Genomic DNA, 22,558 nt, shown 5'->3' on the forward strand with positions numbered 1-22,558 from the left:
AGATGACCTGTTGGAATGACAAACTGGGAAAGTGAAATTATTGCACTAGTGCTTTGTCAGCATTAAGGGAAACTGAAGGATGTCAAATGGCATTTTAGAGTAATAGGATTTACAAGTACAGTTGTTACTGTGTGTGTGTCCTTGTATAGCCGGCCACATCTAGCAGTGTAAATGATTTACAAACAGTGTGATCAGGCACTGTGTATAAATGAGTTCCTCTGAGTTCCTCTTGTCACTTATAAATGCTAAGTGACAAGAGGAACTCAAATGTAGTTTTCCCACTCAGTGGGATTATATAGTTTGTTTAACCTTTGACTTTTCTTTTCAACTAACTATCCCCCATGGTGCAACTTTTTTAATCCTCTTTGTTTAAAGGTGGTGTGATCATTCACCCATAGGGGCATTTAACCCCCCACTGTCTTTCTGTGTCACTCTGACTCATTGTGGACCCCTCCTTATGAGTTGGAGCCTGTCACAGGGAGGGATAGCAGCCTTGGGCTTAGCTTGGCAATCTTCCAGCACTATCACAACACACACACATGCATAGAGACACACACAAGTAAGACTTGCCCCAGAGAGCCAGGCGTCTGTTTGAGACAGATGTGAAGCATCAGCAGAGATACACAGGCACACAGACATTTTTGCAGTTATAGCAGTTAGTTATATATCATGCATGTGTGTGGACGAATTCATAATCACACACACACATATGCACACACACACACACATACATACACACACAGATGAGTCCTTCTGTACAAACCCCAAAGGAGTAGAGCATATGTTTCCTCTTTCACCACTGGGGAGAGTGGCACAGTGAGGGGAGGGGGGTGTTTATGAGCAAGTGTCATTAATATGACAAAACAAGGCTGGCAGAGGGATTTATGGCACATTCTGGTGCCACCATCATCTGTCAGTGCTTTTTCTACTGCTGTTAGCATCACTATTAACACTGGGCTAATCCTGCTTCGTCTGCAACATTGTTTAGGTGAGTGATACATGACAAAATCACATTTTAAATTAATGACAGGACGCTACGTTTCCCAGGAGACCACTGAAGCATCTCATGAAGAATTAAACAAAAAAGTGCCCATAAATGTCTGTCAATCCAACGCTTTGCATTGTGCTTGGTGATGTAAGGCTTGGCAATAGAAGCTCATTCCGTGAAGCTCTCTGCAGTGTTCTTGAGCTAATCTGCAGGCGACATGAGTTTGTAGGCTTGTTGCGCGTGACTTTGCAGAAAGTTGTTGACCTCTTGGCATTCTTTAAATTCCATTCTTTCACAAATGTTTGTAGAAGCATGGAAAGATACTTGATTTTATAAACCTGTGATTGGAGCTTCTAAATTCAATCATTTGGATGTGTGAGTGAAGACAATACAGTGTAAATAGATGCATATTGACACCAGTTACTCAAAACAAGATTGGAGCAGAAACTAAAAGTTTAAAAAAAGAAATTCTCAAAATTAGTTTGTACTTCAGCGAACTTGCTTAAGTAAATGTACTTAACAGTAGTTACTGTCTCTGCCCTTTTGCCACGTCTTTTTTAATAGCTTTTCTTCATGAGTTGTTTAGGCCTTTCTGTGTTCTGTTAAATAATTCAAGCATGTGAATAGAAGCTCAAAAACAAATCATAGCCTGTGTTTGTGGACTTGTGACAGGGTGCGATAAGGCAGTATAAAAATCAATTCTGCCTGCGCTCTGCCTGCGCTCTCCCTCCCCGCTGGCTTTGTCTTTGTTGTCCAGTCTCTGTCTTCAACCAACCACCGTTGGAGAAATATCTACTGCTTCTTTGAATAGGATAATTTCACCGTCATTACATACCCAGCTCGAGTCCCATAAGCCACATCTCCACCCCTTTGTGGCTTAAAGCAAGGTATTACTTGGGCTTTGCTGTTCTGCAGCCATTCCAAAAGCAAATTATTGTAGCACATTGTCATCCATCATCAGCTGTCAGTCAATGAACTGAAGGACTGATCATGCAATCTGTTGCTTTCTGGAGAATATTGATGAAGACATTTTGAGGTGATGAATGGTGAGGAGTTTACATGATGTGTGACTATCCATGAATAACTGTTGATAAATCACTTATGGAATAATTAATTAGTGCAGTTTGATGCGCTTGATGGAGATTCTGCATAGCAAGCAAGAATCTGGCAGATGAAGTGATCTGAGGGTTCGCTTTATCTTATTTTGGCACCAAAACACAATCAAAACAATGCTTTAGGTCAGACTACATTGTGTATTACACAAAGCACAATGCGACTAGTGGTTACTGAGCTAATCCATCACCTGCTGATGCAAACTCTGCCCTGAACTATCCAAATTTAGCAATTATCTAGTAAGCTGTAATTAGTCCTTTGTGCATGGCTGTGGAAGACGTATTTAGCCTTGTAAGCCATTTCCCATTTTTGGGTGGACTGAGGCTGAAAACAATAAATACACACAGCCTCTCCCCATTCATAAAGTTCTTTTACTGTGTGTTCTTTCACGCTCCCTTTTATTTTCTTTTTGGGGATAAAAATGCCATATTGAAAATAAAGACAACAAACCTTAATCAAATGTTGTTTTTCTGAAAGTTGCTATAAAAAAATTGGCTGCACAAGTTTTGATTGGGTTAATATTTCATGAATGTGAATATTTGAGTTCATTAATGTGCAGGCAATGGTTCCTTGTTATCTACTATTTTGAAATGTCTTTAAAGGAGTGCTATGGTGATTTTTTTCCTTCATCTTTAATAGTTGAGGGAGTCATGAAGAGCATGAGATATCCTGCCTTCTCTACGATGCATGAAGGGCAGGGGTGTCCAACTCCAGGCCTCAAGAGCCGGTGTCCTGCAGGTTTTAGATGTTTCCTTGATCCAATACAACTGATTTAAATGGCTCAATTACCTTCTCAACATGTCTTGAAGTTCTCCAGAGGCCTGATAGTGAACTAATCATTTGATGCGGGTGTGTTGACCCAGGGTGAGATCTAAAACCTGCAGGACACCAGCCCATGAGGCCTGGAGTTGGACGCCCCTGATCTAGGGCCTAATTCTGTACAGTTCATATAAGTTTAAATCAAGCTTGTTAAAGCTTGAGCCTAACCAAACATGACACGTGTTCTAAGAAAACAAGATGTGTAGTAGATATATTTATATACAATTAATGTATAAATTTGCTGAAATCCACCTTTCATTTACTTTCTCCTTCAGCCCTGTTTCCAAAATGGGGATGCTTTAAAGTAAATAAAAATAAGAATGCAATTATGTGCAAACAAATAAACCGAATAACTCAATACAAATTTAGGAAGTACAGCATATTGTACTCCTGTATTGTTTAAATAAAGGATGCCAAAGACATTTTTAAAGAATGGTTTCAGGTTTCAGAATGAGCATGTTTACCACTGCATTGCATCACCTCGACTTTCAACACTGTAACCATTTGGGAACTGAGGAAACCAGCTGCTGTAGTTTTAAAAGAAAAATGTTTTCCCATGCTTGCTTGATATCGAAGGTTAGATGCACAACAATTTGAGACTTCTTTGTTCTAATGTTATTTTGAAAATATGCCATTTTTTCAATGGGTCACAGCTCTGAACTGTTGGAGGCCATTTTAGCACTAGGAATGTTTATTCGTGCAGAATGTGATTAACTGTTATCTTGTTGAAATAAGCAAATGTTACCTGGCAGTGTGCAGTCATGTGAAAAAGAGTAGTCCAACGGAGTCTGTGCAGTCCTGTGGAAAACTAAGCACACCCCTACTGCTTCCATAGGGATGTGGACAATAAACAGCCAGTTGCTGTTTATCAAATGCACTTGATTAACTGATTATCAGCAATTGTAAGAACTGCTACAAAAGCAGGAGTTTGGACAGTTTGCCGGTCTGGAGCAGCATTCAGGTGTGTATTAACACAATGCCAAAATGTTCCAAGGAGTGGACATGCTGGTAAATTCACCCAAAGGACAGACCATGAAGAGCGAGTGAACAAAACTCCAGAGCCTCTTGAGTCTGAGCTTCATGTCAGACACATTTAGCATGTTAAACGTTGATGTTCATGGCAGGACTATTTGAAAATAGTGATCAAGTATGGTTTGTTTGGAAGTGTTGCCAGTAGAAAGCCAATTCTCTCTAAAAACAACATGGCAGCGTGGCTTATGTTGGGAAAGTTAGATCGGAACAAACTACAAGGCTTCTGGAATTATGTTCTTTGGACAGAGGCGACCAAAGTGGAGCTGTTTAGTCAAACTGCACAGCACCACATCCGGCAAACACAGATAACAGTTTAAAAACCTCATACCAACTGTGAAGCACTGTGATGCATGTTGGTGGAGGGGTGATGATTTGGTTTGTTCTGTTGCTAGACCACCTGGGCACCTCACAGTCATGGAGTTAGTCATGAATTTCTGTGTGTACCAAGTATTCTAGGGTCAAATGTCAGGCCATCGGTCTGACAGCTAAAGCTTGAGGGAAATTTGATGAAACAGGACAATGAGGCCAAGAACACAGCCAATAAAAATAAAAAATAAAAAAAAAAGGAAAGAACCAAGGGGTTGCAATGGCCAAATTGAAGTCCAGATCTCAACCTACTTATAATGTTGTTGTGGAACTTAGCAGAGCTCTGCGTGCTAACCCTCAATGAGCTAAAGTAATTTGTATACAAGAGCAGACCAAAATTCATCCACAGCAATGTGAGAGACAAATAAATTCATTCAAACAACAAATACGTCACATTATTGCTTCTAAAAGTGGTTTTAAGCTACTGAATACTGCACTTAGTGTTTCACAGGATTGCATGGAGTGGAAACTTTCATTTTCACTTGACTGTATATCCTTCAGTATTATTGTCGCCCTGACAGATGTTTAAATTAGATATGTTCTTTAGTTTTAATATCGCCTCCAGAGAAAACCTCACAAGGCAGCATTTCTGCCCTGTGTGTTTGGCTTTGCACGGTTTTAACTTGCATTTTTAGATGCAGCAACAAACCAGTTTGTACACTGTGTCTGAACTTCAGAAGTGTTCCTGAGTCGGCACAGTAATTTCCAATACTTCTAGGATGCTTTCTTTATACCCAGTTAACATAATAATTAACCACAAGGAATGAGGTTATTTAACTCGGTTTAATTTAGTATGTGTTTTTCAAAGGAAACAATATCATTTCTCAGCTTCATTTTTGCCTTTATACTAAGGCGTTTAAATGTTTGCAGATCTTTTACATCGTTGGTTTATTGAAAATCTGGGTTGTAATTAGAAAAATCATTTGTGTTCACTTCTTTACAGCGACTGACATGATTATCTACTGTTCTCCCCTGCTGTTTACAGGGCAGTGGTGCACATTCAGGTCAACGATGTCAATGAGTTTGCCCCAGTGTTTCGGGAGCCCCAGTATCGAGCAGCAGTGACAGAGGGCAAGATTTATGACAATATCCTGCAAGTGGAGGCTACTGATCAGGACTGCTCCCCACAATACAGCCAGATCTGCAACTACCAGATCACCACTACTAACACACCCTTCGCCATCGATCGTAACGGTGAGTAGAAGTTGGGGCCGAGTATTAAACGCATTCGGAAATTTTTGTAATACTTGTCACAAAGAAGCTACGCTGTTACCGGTCATATTCAGTGCGCTGTAAGTTTTATTTTGAAACACTTTCCTTGAAACTTTTGTGTACCCATTTTCTCTCGAAGTTCTGCTTCACCTATTTCACTGATTTCCCACAAGTCCAAAAAGATCCTCCAAATCAAGTTTAAAGTTTGTTGCCTTCCCTTGGCTCTTCATCTGATATACAAAAGATGTAAAAACACATTTCTCACATAACTCCACAACACGCATGATCTGAAAATCCCATCCATCCGTACTCACTATAGAGCCATGGGAGAAGTGAACACACATACCTGCATACGCTCTAGTAGAAAAACTTAATACTCTGACAAATATCTCTCCCTGGGGGTAAAATGCACTCTTTAGTCTTTCCAAGGACAAAGTCAAGCTTTGCTCAGAGAGCCATCACTCTCCACAAATCAGATCACAGAAGTCTGTGCACACACAAACATTATATACACAAACACACACACACACACACACACGGAGACAAAGAAAAATCTAAGAACACGCTCACATACCCCTGCAAATTTACTTAGCTTTGCTGAGTTGCTACTTGTACTTTGCTACATAGGTAGCTATTAATCATTATTCTCTAAACAAAAGTTAAATGTTATCATGAGCCACAAACTCAAATACGAAAATGCCCACAAAGTCTACTGTGAAATGTGGTTTCACTGTTTTTGTGTGTACTGACCTTCTGTCTTATTACCATTACAATTGTTCAATTTTAAATTGTGAATGTAATAATAGTTCATACTTAGAATGTAACATATTACATGAGCATACACTTTAACACTGGACTTACTGTGTCATATACTTCTTAGACAGGCAACTCAAATACGGCTGCTGCATTAGTGCCACCGAGACGGTACATAAACTCTTTTTCCTAAAATACAGAGATGAAAGGCACATTACTGTTTCAATTTTTACTACTGCCAGCAGAGAGTTCCTGACCGTTGAGGTGCTGCAGTAAAAAGGCTGACTGAGTGAGGTGTGGGCCAAACTGCTCCGTGAATGATATAGGAGCGAGGCTGCAGCCTGTGCACGCTCTCTCCATTTCAAGGGGTCTTGCTTAGCTATTGACCGCTGAGGAAAAAGGCTTTGAGAGCTCTTGAACTCAAGAGTACCTGAGGGAGAGGAGAAGATGGTGGGAGAAAAGTGGAGGTTGCCTGTGAGAGAGAGAGTAAGTGGTGAGACTGGGTCGGGGACATAAGCACACTGCAAAGTATAGCAGGAAAAATCTAAACAAGCAAGGAAAAAACTAGTGATGTTGTAATTTTTAAATAGACAGTAAATCCCATAAAAACACAGGGTATTCTTTTTCCTAAGCTTAAAACAATCTCTTCCTTTGTACTGTAGATGCTTAAAAAAGTAAAGTAATCACTAAACTTGCATTAAAGAAAGGGACTTGCTTGGTGGGGGTGCTTCGCCTCTGTTACCACTGAGACAATGAAATGCAATGCAGGCGGAACTAGAGAGATGACAAACTATAGGTTTTTGAAGCCACAAAACACTTCAGAGTGAACTTTTACCACTCTGCTGCTGCAACACTGATTTAGGGAAACAGTAAATACAGTATTCATGCTGTATTGCTGCACCAGGGGGGATGTTGCACTACATTCTATGCTTGCTAACATGCTAATGTTAGCAAGCAGGTTAATGGTATTTTGATAAGATCCCATTAAATATGGTTAAATATGGGAGGTTTAATTTAGTACAGTAACACTAATTACTTGCTTTTCAGTTATCCCCACCCCAGGTGGATTGAAAGAAAAAAAGATATGCTTTTTTTCCCTGCGCACTACAGTCAGATGATTTGTGTGGAGGAGAAGGAAAATGGTGGAGCAGTCTACAGCAGAGACTTTTACTGCACTATTATTTTTTATTGCACAAAAGGACAAGAGCTTGATGGCAAAGTGCAAACTCTGTCCAGGACAGAAACAACTGCGTTACAATGCTAACAAAACCTCAGCTCTTTGCAGGCATCTCCACAAACAGCTTTAGCATAAGTCTGGGTTCTTGGGTAGCTTTTTGTTGGCATGCTGAGTGCTGTCTTTAGCGGCTAACAAAAACAGCGATGAGCAGTCAGCCCATGTTTCTACCTGTTCAATCACCTTGAATATTGCTTTTAAGTCTCTTAAGACAACTTGTGTTGTTGGCTTTGTTTTCACAGTAAACACTAAAACAATACATATGTGTGGCTTCATTATGGTATATGTATATATATATATATATATATATATATATGTTTTGTGTTGGTGTGTTGGACTGTACACTATATTGAGGTATATATTGCTTACTGGTTATTATGAGACGATGCATTTCAGGTCATTTTACGGACTAATGAGAAAGTATTTAACAAGGGGTAATTTAACAAGTACTGTAACAAATTACTTTTTTTTATATCAAGTAATGTGTCATACGTTACTTTTTTGGAGTAATGAGACAACACTGATAGCTACTGTATAGCCCTATAATCTACATCATAAACTACACCATAGCCTGATCGCCACCTTCGAAGAAATGGAACTACATGCTGCAGCCATGCAGATTTCAGCAGACCTCTGATAGCTCTGTATAGTAATAATACGCTTTGTAAACACAGTTTCGTCTGTCCTGTCCTGAAAAATTAGATTTTTTTGGCTTCGAGTCCAGCCTGAACACCTCCTTTCACTTGTGATGGCAGGGAAATGCAAATATTGTCCACTGTGCTAATGGGTCTGCACGAAATCATCGCAGTTTATTAGCTTGGTGACAAGTTTCATCTACAATCGGTAAACGTGCAACACCTGTTAATTATTCCAAAGTAACATACTAATAAAATACTAGAATTTCACACACTGAAAATAAAGGCCAGACTTTTTGGATGAGCTATATAATTACTGCATGCCAAATAATTTGTCACACCACATGTATGTTCAAGTGTTCCAGTCCAGTGACTCAAATTAGCTAAGGTGAAGCCTAGCAGCAGCTGCCAACACCAGGTACTTGTGCAGTCATCCCCTTGTCAAAGCACCCTAAATACTTCTAAGAATAAGTCGAATTTTGAATTTTAGCCTTCATCCTACCGACATAATTTACATACAGGGACTACTGAGTTGCATCCCTGGGGACCCCAAAAATAATTTACAATGAGAAGCAATTATCATAGCAAATAATAATAGCAAAACTTATGTCTTAAAGCATTATCAGTTATGCAATGAACATTGCATATTTTATAACATCAAAATCTATACTTGCCTTTAACAACTTGAAGCTTTTATTCCAAGGAGAAGGGCCTCCTCACCTTCTCCCCAAAGGACATTAACAAAGCACCTCACCTAGGAGGTGTCCAGGAGGCATTCTCGTCCAATGCTTGAGTCATCTGAACTGGCTCCATTGGATGTGGAGGAGTAGCAGCTCTACTCTGGGTCCCTCCCAAGTGACCAAGCTCCTCACCTAGTCTCTAAAGGAGAGCCCAGTCACACTTCGAAGGAAGTAAATTTCTGTATTCACCGTGTAATTTTTCAGTCCCTACACAGAGCTCATGGCCATAGATGAGTGTCGAAACATAGATTGCAGCTTTGGGGTCAGCTCTTGTTTCGCCACAGCAGACTGATACAGTGTCCACATCACTGCATCTGTCAGGATCCGGATCATCACACCTGAATCAAATGATTAGTTCATTACCAGGGCTCTGGAGAACTTCAAGACATGTTGAGTAGGTAATTTAGCCATTTAAATCAGCTGTGTTGGATCAAGGACGCATCTAAAACCTTCAGGACACCAGCTCTCAAGGCCTGGAGTTCCCTACCCCTGGTGTAGACTCTGTGATTAAAAATATCCAGCTTCATTTTGGGCATTTACGGTAATATTTAGTTAAAACTCCAACGTAAGAAAACTGGAAAGTCTTGAAATGCAAAAATGTTTTTATGTATTTTGTATTTTTATGTTATTTATTGAAGAAGAGAGGATTAATGTGAGTGGTGTCCTGTAAACAAAGACAAATGGGCCTTAGCAGTGTTAGATAAGAAAAGCTTGGTGGTAAAACTAGATGGTAATTACAAAAGGGGCGAAGACATGAATTCACAAAGACAGGTGCAGAGACGGTTTGCTTGTGTGCATGTGTGTGTTTTTGTGGATTTGATAGAGAGGCAAATGGGGCAGGTGAGCTGGAGGGTAAAGCAGTCATTTACTAGCTGACCACCCTCACCAGCAGTCACAGCACGCACAGCCTGCTGACATGGATAAGTTGATGTTGTAATTGAAGGAGCAGGAATAACAACCTCTGTCATGCAGAAAGGTGGGAGTGTGTAAGTGCATGCATACTATGTGTGTGTGTTTGCGAAAAAAGAGAGAGAAAAGCACAACAGATGAGGCAGCAAACAGTGAAATGGGATGAGGCTGCAAAACAGTGAGACAATGATGTTCGCTAGGAGGGAATGGGAAGGTTGGGCAGGGCAGAGGGAGGAGGGAAGGAATTCTAAATAAGCAGAAAGGAAGACAGAATGGGTGACGAGGAGGATGGGAAGGCGAACAATGCCCTCCTAATATGAATTACAGCTAATCCTCCTACTCACATACTTGTATTCAAATATACCACATTATCAATATTCAGCTCCTTCTGCACCTCTTTCCACACAATAGAAAAAGCTCAAGAAGCATCCAGGCTGTTATACAAGTAACTCATTCCAGCTCCATTTCAACTCACAGCCAATAAGAGCCAATTTCCATGCACTTTACACTCCGCAAGTGCTCTCCATCAGGGACCCCCTCCCTGTCCAGCTCTAGTGGGGTGTAGAGCATTGTCATCTGTCTTTAGTGGAAGACTCATCAAATATTAACAGGCACATTAGGACTACACAAGGTCCCTTCATCCACTTTGCTCAGCACGAGAAAAGATGCCAGCTTGTAAAATGGGTTGTGGTTACCAACGAGTCAGGAGATTCTCAGTAACTGGTTGCGGTCTAGATGTTGAATGTCCAATGGAGGCAAGCCAATTATCTGTCCCTTCTAAGGTGTTGAGTGGAGCATTACAAAAAGCATTGTTTTATACAGCATATATATGGCTTACAAAGCTGAATCGTGTGGGTTGGATTGATTGACTAACACAAAGAAGGTGCGAATTCTGCTCACGTCACTTGGACTTGTCATGATGGAGTTCAAACCAGACAAAAATCAAATAAGCCTTCAAATTTGACTTTGGCAGCAGTGATTTATCTCTTCCTCTTTGAACCAAACCTAGAAGTATGAGAATCAAAAGTTTTTACAAGTTTATTCAAACATGTTTGTTGAGGATGGGGATATACCTGAATCGCAGGGTAACTCTAGGCGTTGTTCAACAAAAGGGAAAGACAGAGATATAATCTTGTGACACACAGTACCAAACTGATATTCATGGAAATATTTAGATTAATGATCCTCTCTGATTTCTCTCTGCAGAACCAGAGATATTGATCCTCATTCAGTATTATAAACCTACAAATGTTCTTACCTGTGCACAAAAAGAATCCACACAAACATTTTTTCCTTGAATGTGCTGTAAAAGCAAAAAAAAAAAAAAAAAAGCAGGAGAACTTCAACTTAAAAAAAAAATCTCCAATGAGGAAATGAGACAACGTGTTTCCTAGGAGGAAAAAAAAAACAGTACCTAAGGGAATCTTATGTCCCCTGAGACACAGGCTTTAATTCAGATTTTTAAAACATACAGTTGATGAGAAAAAAAATGAATAAGATTCTAGAAGAAAAGGGAAGAAGCAGGTGGAGGGTAAGGCACAGCTGATCCGATGGCAAAGATGAATTCAATGTGCTGTATTTACCGAAGAAGCTGAGTCTAAACATTCAAAAATAAAGTACAACCAATATTCTCTATGAATGTCTCCTATTTCATTTGGTCTTTATGTTGGTGAAGCCAGGTAGCGAAAGGATTACTTTTTAAAGGGAAGTGTGTTTCTCAAATTTATTACTTTACAGTTAAAACTTGGCATTCTTTACATGTGATTCTGTCAAAGCACCCATCACGCCTTTTGAGTGAACGATAGGCTAATTGCTAACTGCAACAGCAATACGTCGTTCAAGTGGAACAGCGAAGTGCAAGTACGAAAGCCAAGGGGGTTGTCACATGATTCGGAAGACATTGGGCATTGTAGGCATTCTGGGCTCTGCCAATCAGAGCCAGCGGATTTCGTTACACGGGCATTTTGCTGTAACACGGGCAGAAATATTGCCGTTAAGTGCCTTCGTAACTTGAATTTTTCGTTAAATGGGGTATTCGTAAGTCGGGGTTCCACTGTATTTGATTTTATCTTTCTGGCTGAGGTTGTTTTGAAAAACTGTAAATAATTACCTAAGTAAAATTCTCAAGAAAATATTGATGAATCTGAGTTTTGTGCATGCATACACAGCTGAAGTGATGTGATGTTTTTGTTGTGCTAGTTATACTTTTGTGCCATATATTAATTTTCCTGGTCAAGCGATATTATAACTTGCCAACAAGGTTTGTGAGTCCTTTTAAATTACCATGATTTGTGTATAATTACTCATTACAATGTGCTTTGGCCTTTATAAGAGTCTTATACACTATTTGACTAAATTCAGAGCTGCACTTTTCATTAATAAACACATTAATAGTTGTGCAGACTTGTAGAACTTCCAGCTGAACCTTCAATCAGACATTCAGGCTTTAAATGAGTCTGCAGAACCTTTTTAGTACATTTCTTGTAATGCTTTGGGATTGGGCTTCATTTCAACATATGAATTTTCTTATTTAATACTTATTCAGTGATTTACGTGTGTGCTATTGGTCGCTGTTCTGCTGCATTGCCCAACCTCTCTTAAGCTGCGATACATAGACGTTGCTCCTTAATCATGACGCTCACTGCTTCACAGCTGTGGAGTTGATCTCTTTTAAAAAGCACCTAAAAAATCCTCCTTTTTGTGCATTTGGTCAACTCTTGTTTTTATGTTTGGGCATGTGGTTGTGAAGAACTTTGTGATGTTTGTCTTGAAAGGTGGTATACAAATAAAATACAACATTTTTTACTTACAATGAGGTTTTAATGTCTATCTTGTCCCAAAACTTCTGTAGATACATCCAGGTGGTCTTTTGCGAACCAAATGCAATCTGCAGTGTTTCTTTCACAATATAGTCCTTCATATCTTTCCATCTTATTCAGTGTTTTTCTTAAAATGACCATGACCAAAGATTTAAACAGGTGGCAAGTTTACATTTTTGCATACGTTTTGCTGTTACTCTGTGAATTTTGGCTCTTTAAGGATTGCCTGCTGTTTTCTTACTGTGATCTTTGCTGTGAACAGTCATGTTCCTACTGAATATGCTCCAGTTTCTCTTACTTTGCAGTGATGAAGATGTAGTACTTTAGAAATGTGCTTTTGCATCTGTATAACGCTTCTTCCCATATGGAAAAGAAATAGTAAAAACTTATATGATTTACTCATGAAAGTGGCCACTTTCTCATTACTTTCATATATTGTTTTAGTAAGTATCCAAAACATACAAGTTTCATTATATATTTTTTCAAGGGATCTTATATCTGTTTTCACTCTTGTATGTTTTTCATACAAGTTTCATACAAGTAGACCTTATACACTTTCATTTATAGCAGGCGGCAGTAACTGCAACCCACTCTTCCCATCTCATCTGAGCTGGAGACATGTTTGTAAAATATTTTGGTCTATTATGTTAGTAGAGGCTAAATGTACCCTAGAGGCATTAAACCTAAGCAAAGAAACACAGTACAGAGGTCTGCAAAGGTCATTTTTGTCCACACTCCAGATTTTTTTCTCTTTCATTTCAAACATGTGGTATTTAAATTCAGCTGATAATACCTCAGAGTCATTTCTCTTAAGGCAGTTTATTGCATCTTGTACTCTACTCCTACTCTTCTTCTTTTTTTTACATATTATCATAATATTGGGCTTCTCTTTAGTTACTTCCTGTTTTATTTTGAACTCACTAACTGAATTTTATTTTTTGTGTCTGTCTTCCTGCTCATTTTCCCATGAGGGAAACAGGTGTTCCTTCTAAGGTGTTGAGTATGCAATCATTATTCCCTTTGAATCCCTGCCAGACTGTGGCATATTCTTGTTTAATTAAGCTTTCCCGGCATTCCTAGCATTCACTTTTAACTGTATCATGTGTGACCTTTTGGGATTTGTTTAATGGTGAGTACATTTATAATAAAATGCAGGTGTACATAACATATTTAATAATTTCTAAATTTCCTAGTTTTTGTGCACACAAGCCCGGATAACCTTATGTAATCTAGTAAAGTGTGCACTTTTTAAGCCTTTTTAAGTGACAAACCTTTGTGATTTCTATTGATTGCCAGTAGGTATCCAGATCCACATTTCATTCTATTTGACAATTCCAAAAAAAATCTCTAATTAAAACTGATAAGGGCTTTGATATGATTCATATCAGAAGTTGATTAACCAACTAGAATTTTTACAACAATAGTAATCTCATTGTTGAAGGATGATAATAACATGAAAGGACTAATTGTGGTAGTGGCAAGACAGGGGCGACATTGTCTCTGAATCAGAAGGCAGCATGGATTTAATGAAAATGTGCTCTTAATTTTAAAAAACATTAGCTCTAATCAAACACTTTGAGAGACGGAGGCTACCTGTCATCTTTGCCGTGATCTCATTTGTTACACTGATTATATTAAGGCATCAAAGTTAATTTGACAATGACATATTGGGATGGTTTAAAATTAAATACTCATTGCTCCTTTAAGCAAACAAACTGCACAAGGGGAAAGAAGACAGCAACAGATACACATTGTGTGTTATCTAAAAAGTCTAAAATGTCATTAAGATATACAGCGTCGTGCAGTAGACACACATTCAAGTGGAACTGCTGCTTCTCATTTTCCACAAGGGAGAGCATAGGCAAGTATATATATATACTTAACTTACGATACTATGGTTTATGCTAAAATGTCAAAGTGGGTATTTTTCAAGGCACCAGACTAGAGAAGAGATCCATTCTAAATAAATGTAAAACTCTAGTGATGAGTACAGAAACATAGCTATAACATATTTCTTATGACTGCAGTAAAATGAAACTCATTTAGCTGTAAAAGATCACATACCCATTTTATGACTCTATAAAATCTGACTTCCAGCCACTGATGATTTAGAAACTCCAGACTCAGATTTGGGTTTGTGGTATGTATTACATAAAATGTTTCACAAAAAAATGTGCAGGCTGTTTTCTGTAATATGTAATAACTTCCCAAAAGCTTCCACTGAGCATTTTATATTTACTTGGTGTCATGATCTGCGGGCTGCAGATCGTGTGGAGCTGAGTGTGGAACAAAATGCAGATGACGCAGAGAGACAGGAATGAGTTAACGTAAATTGAGCATTGGCTGGAACACGAGAGTACAAAAGAAATACCAAGACATAACAAATAACCTAAACTGGGAAAGGAAACTAAGGAAACATGGGACTAGTGGGACATGAAGACAAATGAGCAGAGACTCCGACGAGAGACAAGGGGAGACTGAGACAATATATACACAAGGGGAAGATTAGGGAGAGTGGAGACAGTTGGGAAACACAGCAAGAAGAAATTAGATGTAACAATATAAGGGAAGCAAACTGAACCTAATTCACAAGAGACAAGAGACTATCAAAATAAAACAGGAAGCCCAAGGGACATAGAGAACTCAAAACAATGAATCATTTAGAAAAATCAACAGTTTAAAAACCAAAACACTGGCTCAAGACCTAGATGACACTTGGATGTTTTGAACTTGCAGCCGTTTTCCAGATTAAAGGTTTTAATTATTAGATCTGGGATCTAATAATTAAAATTGAGATGTTGATAGTTTTTTTTTTATTTAAAACATATTGTATATGTGTATATTTAAATATATTGTTTACTTTATTTTTCTTTTAGATGCATGAAACATATTAAGATTTTCCTAATATTTGTTATGTGTAGTTCTGCCCAATTCTGCTGGGATCAGCTAGTTATTGTTTTTAGCATTCCAACTGCTTTGGTCGACAAGCTATGCAACATTAACACACACTTATACTTATTTTCATTTATCAGCTGTTAAACGTGCCAGTAGCAGTAGATCTGCTAATAGTTAATAGTGGTTGGGTTGGATTAGCCCACATATATGACGATTTAAGGTGCGTGTGTTAAACAATTCAGATATTTATGTTAGTTTACTTCAATGTAAAAGACTAACCTTAAATATTTATGTAATAACACAGCAATTTCACTTACATAAACATAAAATCAAATCAAGACATGTAGCATCAATGGCTGAAAAACAATGGTGCTTTTAGCTAGAGAGCCAGCTAGCACTAGCATCAGCATCAGTACTCATATTTAACTGTCTGGCAGTTTATTGCGATCCCTGGTCAAGTTTGTAGTAAAGCAGCCACTGTGGATGAAAACTGAGTTTTGCCATTAAGAGTAGTCAACTGTCTTTAGCCTCATTTTTTGATATTAACATACTTAAGTACTCAAGAGTCATGACTAATCCAGAGCATGCATGGAAAACAACCCTACTCGGCCCTGTGTGCATGTACCATTAAATATTTTCCTGCTGTGTTAGCATGCTTTTGATTTTTAATTATAGCTGTTCCTCAAACCAAAAATTCTGGATGTTTTCCATTTTTCTACCAACTCAGCCAATGGGAGCTATGTTTAGTCTCAAAATGTTTCTGGCCCATGAGAAGAGAAATGTGATTCAACCATAGTTAATTTCATTTACAGCTGCCTTTTTTTTCTAATGTGAAATGAGGATAAATGTGCGTTTATTGTCCAGGCCATAAACCATTTGATCCACCCAAATGGATCAAATCTACAGCTGCCTTATATTTTCCCTAATTGCCTAAATCAATTTCAGGTGTTTTGCTGGTTGGGAAGTGTGAATTAAATTGAACAATTTAACAGAGAATCTAACTGCACAGGATGAGTTCTTTTGTAGAAAATTGGACACAGCGATTGCAACTTTCTAACTTCATCACTGCCACACAAACCAGACAATAGTTTACTAACTGAATGATGGTTATTTTTATTTTTTTTTATTCTTAAAACATTTAATTTTGGCAAACCACTAAACACAAAGTGTGTTCATTATGAGACACAATAGGGAAGCTGGATTTACTCAACAATACGCTATAATGAGTTGCTTTAAAAAGCTATTTTGGATTAATTTGACCTCGACCTTTTCTTCCCTACCAGGTAACATCCGGAACACGGAGAAACTGAGCTATGATCGCCAGCAGCAGTACGAGATCCAGGTGACAGCCTGGGACTGCGGCCAGAAGAGAGCCTTGCACAGCGTTCCTGTCCGCATTGACGTCAAGCCGGTCTGCAAACCTGGCTGGCAAGGTTGGTCCTTGTTATATCTGTCTGTCTGTGTTTGTGTGCAAAGATTTCAGGCAGGTCTGACTGTGCGGTGTTTATACACCCAGACACACAGATGCGGTTGTTTGTGTGTGATTACAGTCTGTGCAGTCTGTGTGTGGCTTCATTCTGTTGATGTTCACAGATGTGCTTATTTGTAAGTGATTACTCATAGTGTGTGTTCCTACTTACCTCTAAATGCATTGCTTAAGTCGGCATGCTTCATTTTTCTCCATTTGTGCTTATCATAATGTCTACATTTCTCATCTTTCTTTACCTACAGTATGTTTCTATATTCTTCTCTCTCACTTTCCTTTTCTAAGCCTCTTTCTGTCTCTCTTTCCCTCCCTGAGGAATTGGCCTGTCAAGCGTAGCTGGTGTGATCAACAACACTTTACTAAAAGCACTGTGACTCAACCTATACCGCTCCTAGCGCATCAGAAGATGGTCTTGGCAGCTTTAACAAGGCCCAGAGTAATGCAAAGGCAAGCGTCTGAGTGCTGCTACAACACAAACAGTGCTTAAGATAACTTTAGATGCAATTTACGCTTGTCAGAGAGGGCGGCAGCATCTGATGAAAGATGGCCACATGCTGTTTTTAGCTTCACATGTAACCATGCGCAATCTGTGTTGTTCTGTCATTAACAAGGTGATTCATGTGCTCTTTGGCATCCAGCCATTTATCCCACAGAACGCAAAGATAGCAGGCTGGTGATAAACAGCAGTAAATGAGGACCCTGGCAGCAGCTCAGTGGCAGCCACTGAACCCTGATGAAACTGCTAAGTTGCTTGGCTCATATTCAATCTTGTTTCAATCCTCCAACTTGTATGTTTTTTTTAAAGCTTCTGGACAAGTGTTTATGTTTCTGATGTGACTTGGGAATTTCACAGAAAAAAAGTTGGAATCTTATAATTCTGTTTCCAACAACACCAGGACACTGTTTGAAATATGAATATAAGAAACATCAATATTAAATGTTTAAGAGCAAAGAAGAGGAAGGGTTTTCTGGTAAGCTCTTGCTTATTTCAATAAGACAATGCCAAACCAGCAGGTATTAAAACATCACTCTTACTCTAGTAAAAGAGACCAGGTAATAAACTGGCCTCCCTGCAGGCGCGAGCTATCACACACTGAACACATTTGGCAAAAAATAGACCCAGAAGGGTCGAACCGTTAAAACTCTGCAGTATGTCGAGTAAGGATGGGGAAACATCTTGCTTTCAGAACTACAATTGTTCACCTCGGTTTCCAAACATTTATACAGTGTTGTTAAAAGAAGAGGTGATGCAACACAGTGGTAATAATGCCCCTCTCCAAGCCTTTTTGAAACATAGTCCTGGCGTGAAATTCAAGAGGAGCATTTATTTTTCAAAAAAACAAGGCAATTTCTCAGTTTCAACATTTGATGTTGTCTTTGTACACTTTTAAATTAAATATAGAAAATAAAATATTCAACAGTCGTTTTTGTCTCCACAGTTTCCCAAGCAAGGTGCAAAAATTAAGATGGGAAAAGGGGGAAGCAATCAAATTTAACATTAGTACTATTTAGTATAAATAATTTCTTAACATGGATCAATTCAAACTCCACCAGAGTAGGAGGCTTAATTTTAAGATTCACGGGAATCAAAAACCAAAGAATGAGGGAAAGAAAAGTGTAAAAAATGTCACCCTTTATTTTATAATTCAAATTATTACATAAATATATTATATTAAAATGTATTTTAAAACAATTGCTCACTTTGTTGTGTTTTAATGGTAAAGGTTTAATTTAGAAGTAATCACGATGGCACTTTGAATATTTCGTATTTCCCCATATGGAATAGTAAAAACTTATATGATTTACTCATGAAAGTGGCCACTTTCTCATTACTTTCATATATTGTTTTAGTGAGTATCCAAAACATACAAGTTTCATTATATAATTTTTCAAGGGATCTTATATCTGTTTTCACTCTTGTATGCTTTTCATACAAGTTTCACACAAGACAGATACAAACTTTAAAAGATTTATATATATCTTTTCCATATGGGTCACAATGTACAGTTGAACTATGAAGATGCCACAACAGAATAGGTCACACATAAGAAAAAATTGTTCATTATGATATGAATACACATTCATAGACTCACATATTCACATGTGATAGTGTTTATAGTTATATACATAACTAATAACAAAATTAAAAGCCCAAGCTTAATGTTGTGTACACCTCCTGCTGCCAGCACAGCTCTGAACCATCAGTGACGACATTTACAGTTGATCCTTTGGCTGCTGTCGGTACTGAAGTACTTAATTCTAGATGAGGCTTGTTTCATGCATTGGATGGATGGATGCTGATGAACTGAGACTGGGACAGTTTGAAGGCCAAATTAACATAGTGTGCTCTTTTGTTGTAGTGCTCATGCTGTGCCTGTGTATTTTTTTTATTTTATTTTTTTGCTACTGTCCCTTCTGGGAGAGACCACTGCCATCAGGGAGGGCAGCTGCTATTGGGTAGATGTTTAGTTGAGACAAAGTAACCTACTGCTAAACCTTAGACTATCCTGGACAAAATCTAATCCAGCTGAAAATTACATATTAATAAGATGGTCTGTTTTTTATTCACTTTGCCAATCAGGAACTGATCGGTCTTTAGGTTTTGGTGGGTGTGTGCACAAGTTCAATGCCTTTGCCTGGCACGCTTACAGTCACGCAGCCACACACAGAGCACTTTGAGCTGTTATGGACGTACAAGGTAACCTTTACGCTCTCTGTGATAATGCTGTCTTTACACTCTGCTTTTGTGTGAGCATTTTTTCAAGTTAAGATTTGAACTCCGAAATTATGGTGAAAAGATCACACACACAAATCTACACAGAGACACTGTTCCTTCATGAAAGGGCACTTGTTGCTATGAGCGCTGTTTGTCAGCAGGGAAAAAAGCAAAGGATGGAGAAAAGTAAATGCCACGGCCATAGATCAGGGGATATTTAATAGGCCTAGTGGTTGTTGTATTAAACACAGGCTACTGCAGGAATGTCAAAGGTGCGCATGTACACATACACACACAGACACACACAAAATTTGCTTTCTTGCAGTTAAAAAACTGTAATCTGTCTGTTCAAGTTAGCCATGGTCTCTGGCTCTAGACAGCAGGGCTCAGTTGTGTGTCTCTACCAATCTCAGGTCTTCAGTTGTTCTTGGAAACTTCTTTACTGAAGGGTACTGCCTGTGCGCGCACACACACAGACTCACATTTACAGAGGTGTGTGTAGATAGTTATTTTCAGCCACATCATACAGCTGTTTTCAGCTGTCCACCAATTAGTAGATCATAAGGTTTGTAATCAGCCAAAGGCGGGTCTAAAAGAGAGCGATTATTTGGCTTTTGGCAATCCAGCAGACGAAAACATGTCTCCATATAAATCATTATATTAGTATGTAACAACAAAGATGTCCTAGAGATTTACCCATATCAACTTCAAATGAGATGCTTTGTCAAAACTTGTTTCTACGAACTCCTGCTGGCTGAAAAAGATTTAAATCATACCCCCCCCCCAAAAAAAAAAACAAAAAAAACATGGAGGTAGTTGCGTCTGCTGCTGATGGACTTTTTATTGTTAAAGCTTCAGTGTTTTACCTACTTCAAATTTACCTTGCCTATGGGTATAAATAAAGTTACCTTGACCTACTGTCCTGTTTTTGTTTAATTAATTGGTTGATAACAAAGAGACATACATATCTGACAGCCTAATAAGATACTAGAATTTCATGCATCAAAACTGAAGCAAAAACTTTTTCACGCAGCAGATCATATTATTTATTGAGAGTAATAATTATAGGTGAGATCTAGCGGACTTCTGAAACCTGTCAATTAAGCTAGCCAAGCACCTGACTATAGTAAAGTATGGATGGGTGTGCCAGGCGATGATTTTTAAGAATACTTTTTTACACTTCAGGCGTAATTGTTTCAGCTCTGAAAGTTGCCACTTGGTTTAAATATGAAAAAACAGCAAGAGTCATCTGGTGTTTTACACATCAAACATCTGTGTCCAAAGTAACCTTTTCCAGATCTTAATGGAAGAAAATACACAGGCAAATTAACTGGACATGGATCATGGTTCAGAGTGCCATCTAGTTCCCTCCGCATGTAAACCTGCAATCAGTGCTCTGATCAGAGCCCACAAATCTGTCCTGTACCTGCATCTCTTCCTGGAGCACATTATGTTTCATTTGTTGCAGGTTCTTGGAAGGATGCCGATGTCTGTCCCTCTCAATGCCAATATGCTCTGTAACTGTCTCACCGGTGCATCACTTCTTCATCGTTTTTTTTAGCAGTCTGTTCTATAGCAGGAGACTACACCGCCTCTGCTTTTTTCCCACCACCAGTGAAAAGCTATTTAAAACTTCTCAAAGTATAATAGTCCATCTCATATCTTGTCTATTAATCTCCCTTCTCCCTCTGCCCACATACAAAGACAAACGTGAATACACACACACACAAAGACATACACAAAAAACTAATAATGGATTGAGCGGCTGTTGAGCCTCTTCTCTAAATTCGAAGGGATGGCTATCAGCTTTATTTGGTGTGATACAGTTTGTCTCTAACACAATAACAGGCACATTGACAGAAAGCTTTATGTGGTCAGTCTTAAAGCCAGGAGGCCCCAGACTAGAGACCGAGCACTTTGAGAAAACAAACAGTCTCAGAAAACAAAAAAACTCCTTGTTTCTCAGTGTTTGTGACCTTGGATCAAACACAGAGACAGTCACCAACACAACTAAATTGACTTTACGGAGGTACACTCTTCAAAGTTTCACAAAGGATTCTTGAAGTTATTTGTAACTGTAGTGTATGACATCATTGCTTATTAATCTACAGTTTGGTGTTACAAAAGACGCAGTATATATTGATCAGCACATTATGGATAAGCATGAAAAGGAAATTTGTAGCATATAATGTGATTTAATTGAAAAATTTAAGCAAAATTTAAATGTGTGTGTTTTGCCTATTTTCCTCCTCCTTAGTTGTCTTACAGGCTCCTGGTAGGCAGTGCTACTGGGAACACCTGGCAAGTCTCCCTGGAGCATTTAAAGAGCCGCCTGTCTCAGTGTTTGCAATCTTCCTCGCTTTACCCATGTCATTTATTTGTTTGGCCTCAGCCTGATTATTTTAGGTTCTACTACATCTCACCATATGCCTAACATGGAAACACTTATCTAACTGCTGACACACTAATAACACTGACTAACACTTATCCTAAAATTAATCATGCTTTTTTTGGTTGATAAATTCCTACGTCTGTCGTATTATTTGTCGTGGATCATGGAACTATGACAAAACTTGCAGCTCAATACTGATAAACTTGTAGGGCAGTTACAATGGCAACGCTAACATGGTGATGTTCAGAAAGTGTGTGCACCTATTCATCATGTGTGAGAGTTAGCTTGAGTACTGACATTGACTAGAAAGAAAGACCTTATATCTCCCGACTTGAATTTGAAAATCCTGCTCCTCACATACAAGCAGTAGCGGTTTTTGATACGGGCGACATGGGCGGTTGCCCGGGGCGGCATCGTGGTGGGGGGCGGCATCACGGGCCCATACTCAT

At 38.7% G+C, this 22,558-nt stretch overlaps 1 protein-coding gene across 1 annotated transcript in view; it reads left to right on the forward strand.

The window, feature by feature from the left end:
* Positions 1–22,558, forward strand: part of LOC146374219 (calsyntenin-2-like) — a 314,916-nt gene that overhangs the window by 195,247 nt on the left and 97,111 nt on the right. Inside the window, exons 4-5 of the mRNA XM_084951267.1 lie at positions 5,304–5,512; positions 16,799–16,948. Of these exons, the coding sequence (XP_084807393.1) occupies positions 5,304–5,512; positions 16,799–16,948 (359 nt within the window). The remainder of the gene's footprint in view (positions 1–5,303; positions 5,513–16,798; positions 16,949–22,558) is intronic.

The sequence above is a fragment of the Perissodus microlepis genome, chromosome 14 (assembly GCF_051167445.1).
Source record: "Perissodus microlepis isolate ML-2025 ecotype Zambia chromosome 14, ASM5116744v1, whole genome shotgun sequence".
NCBI classification, from domain to species: domain Eukaryota; kingdom Metazoa; phylum Chordata; class Actinopteri; order Cichliformes; family Cichlidae; genus Perissodus; species Perissodus microlepis.